The 3,288-nt window shown below is 38.7% G+C and overlaps 1 protein-coding gene across 1 annotated transcript in view; it reads right to left on the bottom strand.

Moving 5' to 3' along the window:
* Positions 1-6: 6 nt before the first annotated feature.
* LOC116705855 (tensin-4) overlaps positions 7-3,288 on the bottom strand; it is a 10,698-nt gene continuing 7,416 nt past the window's right edge. Inside the window, exons 10-13 of the mRNA XM_032542304.1 lie at positions 2,830-3,001; positions 2,632-2,700; positions 1,899-1,928; positions 7-1,355 (exon numbers count right to left, since the gene is read on the bottom strand). Of these exons, the coding sequence (XP_032398195.1) occupies positions 1,223-1,355; positions 1,899-1,928; positions 2,632-2,700; positions 2,830-3,001 (404 nt within the window). The 3' untranslated portion in view covers positions 7-1,222. The remainder of the gene's footprint in view (positions 1,356-1,898; positions 1,929-2,631; positions 2,701-2,829; positions 3,002-3,288) is intronic.

Raw genomic sequence — 3,288 nt, 5'->3', positions numbered from 1 at the left:
ACATTCTGAAATGTACACCTAGGGTATATGCAAAGTTTCCGCTTTGAAATGAAAGGATGGGACAATGTGACCATGTTTATTAACAGAAGCTTCAAAATCCCTCATCACTATCACACGCACGCAGCGGCTAGTGCAGATGTACACCTCGTTGGTTTACATGGGAACCATTCTACAATAAGAAGTAAGACAAATCAACTGCTTTACCATGCCCTAACCCAGGGGTGTCAAAATCACTTCCACTAAGGGCCACTCTGGAAAATGAAAATCCCATCAAGGGCCAGACAAGTATAGTACATTGACACGCTTTTATTAAGAAAAGTCAAATATCTTTGACTGTATTACTGCAGGTCGTCACATTCTTTTGCCATTTTCCTTGCTTTTTCTGACACTTTTGACATTTTTTGTTGAGATAAAGCTCAACAAAAAAGTTCCTTGGCCATCATGGAGTTTAGAAAATCAAGCAAAACAAAGATTGAATTATTAAAAGTAGGCTTTCACACAGCCGACTCACGGCCACCTGTTTCTCAGCCTGAATATGACAACTCTCTGTGGGATTTTCTGAGTGTCAAAGTCAGCAAATCTGATAAATTCAGCTTTGAGTGTCGAGTCATTGCAGCAGAAGTGTGGGACTGGGGGGAACAAGGGGACTGAGTACCCAGGGCCCTTAAGTGAGGAGGGCCAAAAAAGATGCAAGTATGAATAGCTGTGGATGCTGGGAGGGGCCCATAGAAAATGCCTTTCTACAGGGCCCAGAAACACTTTCCTGTCTTTTTGGGGTTCTACTACATTCATATTTATTGTGAAGCTAAATTGATATGCAGGCTGGATTAAAACCTAAGAGAGGCCGGGTTTGGCCTGCGGGCCTTGAGTTTGACACATATGTTAGCTGTCGGTTTCTGACAATTTTCTACAATTACATTTCACATTTAAATTATTTTTTTGGAGTATAACAAACATTTTTGCAAACTAGTTGTAAACTGGATCCTTGTCTGTTGCCTGTTATGTTTATGATTGACAGCTGTTCAGTCTTGTATATCTTCATATATGCCACATTTTCACCAATATGCAATAGTGGGACCGTGGCAGAGTCTGGGTCGTCCTAAGCACTTCTTTTCATGTTTTTTTAAGATTAATTTTCGGGGCCGCAGTTGGGATTCAAACCTGGGCCGCTGCAGGCCTCAGGACGCGGTGCTGGATCATGTTGTCTCAGTCTCTTGTGCGTCTACGGCTTGGCTATGGCGGCCTGAATAACCTTGGTGACTCTGTTGCAAGGCTGCAGGGGGTCATATTCTGCAAAGACATGGCATACATTCTCCATGCCAACCTCCACACCTTTCGCCACGAAGCCAAACATCCTGTTGGGATTTAGATTAGATTGAATTAGTACAAACTGAAGTCCAACGAGAAGTGGTTTTTTTTGCCAGATATTGCAATTGCGATTCGATTTGCTACATCTTTTAGTTACCTACTGCACCTTCTACGATCATGGTAAATATGGTTAAACATTTTTTTACTGAAATAGGACATTTCTTTATACAATCTGTGAAAAGTAGCATTATGCAGCATTTATTTTGTGAAAGATATAATGAAAAGAGTAATAATAAATGTTAAACCAAATGTAACACCAAACATTACATTCAACTAAATAATTCACAGTCGATTAACCGCAGTCTTTCACGATTAGTTAAATGCATTCTTCCAAATCTATAAAACTATTTTCAAATTTGCAAATGGTTAATCGCTCCGCCCTAAGTAGAAGTATAAAAGATATGTATTGCAGGTGAACCTGAAACCTGGGAGGCTTGGCTATGGATCCTTTATGAGTCTAATGGGGAATTTAAAAAGGTAAATACAAAACATCATTCTGGTTTTTGTCAGGAATTAAAGTTTAAATTCACCTTGCACCAAAACTGGAACCGTTCACCCACCTGTGTGAAAAGAAAAAGACAAAAAGTTTAAGATTTAAAGATGTGATCTACATTTTATTAGTTAACAGAAATGTTAGTTATGTTTCAGAAATGCCTGGTGTTTTTTTTTTTTTATTGATGAAATGTTGACGTTACAGCAGGAGGAGCACAGGTGTAATTAATAACATGAATGACTTCTGTTCTCCATTTAGCCAGTCCTAGCGAGGGGCAACTAAATGAAACTAAGTCACCATTAATGAGATAAGTTACATGTGTGATTTTATGTGGTTAAAAAAGTGTGTGTGTGTAACGGGAGGGTGGTAGTTGTATTATTCTAAATAAGAAACTCCACACAACAACACTTCCTTGTTTCACTTAATCACATGTTGCTGAACTAACCAATCAGGGGCTAGCAGAACGTAGGCGCATGTAAATATGAGGAAAACCACAGTGGTAGATTCATGCCACTGATATAAATAATTACACATTTGTGTCAACAAAAAATACGTAAATACAATAATGTAACACACATAACACACACACATACTGTATATATAAAAAAAAAACTCTACAACAGGTATTGATAAGGTGATTTATCAGCTCTTTACAGTTACTAACATGAAAGAGAATGTAACCATAGTGAACGTCACAAAATATTCGTGGAAGTGTGTGTCATTCCCAAAATGGATGCCTTTGATTTCATAACTTGCTGCTGTATACTCACAGTCGATTGTCTGGATCCTCACCACTGTAGCTAAGCAGGTGAGTAGGGTAATGGCGTCTGAAGAAGAGCCTGAAAAGAAACGAGTGTGGCTGTTAGATATGATCAGTCTAACTCAATGTTGCACCCAAACCACCATGATTTCTGTAGTGTACTGTAAGTAAAATCTCAGCAGAAGGCTGACAGGATGTGTTTTCTTACTTCCTGTTGATGTCTGTTAGTGTAACACCCTTCAAAGACACCTTCATGTTGATTATGGTTGGTGTAAAGGAACCCGGGGCCTTCTCAAATGTAGAGGACACCGCCTTCTGCACTGCACAAGGGCCCGTCAGCATCTCAGTGGGGACAGCATTCAGGTAGACAAAATTGCAAGCTATGGAAAAGATAGTTTGATTAGAAATGGAGGTTAAATGCACATACACATCATTAAACATGTGGGGTAGTGCATTTTATCAAGTTAAACTCCCTCCTAGATTGTTGGTCGATTAACCATCTTTTAAATTTGAATGGGAAACATAGACATAAATAAATCATTTTGAAATATGATTTGGCCCAAATTGACTTATATTTATTACTGACACTGTAGGCCTAACCTTCAACCCAAGCTGTCTTTTCTCAATGCAGGTCCATTTTTTATATTTAGAGATATGATTGAAAACA

The sequence above is a fragment of the Etheostoma spectabile genome, chromosome 2 (assembly GCF_008692095.1).
Source record: "Etheostoma spectabile isolate EspeVRDwgs_2016 chromosome 2, UIUC_Espe_1.0, whole genome shotgun sequence".
Classification (NCBI taxonomy): Eukaryota; Metazoa; Chordata; class Actinopteri; order Perciformes; family Percidae; genus Etheostoma; species Etheostoma spectabile.
Note: the sequence above shows the minus strand (reverse complement) of the source record. Positions and strands in the feature narration are given on the sequence as shown.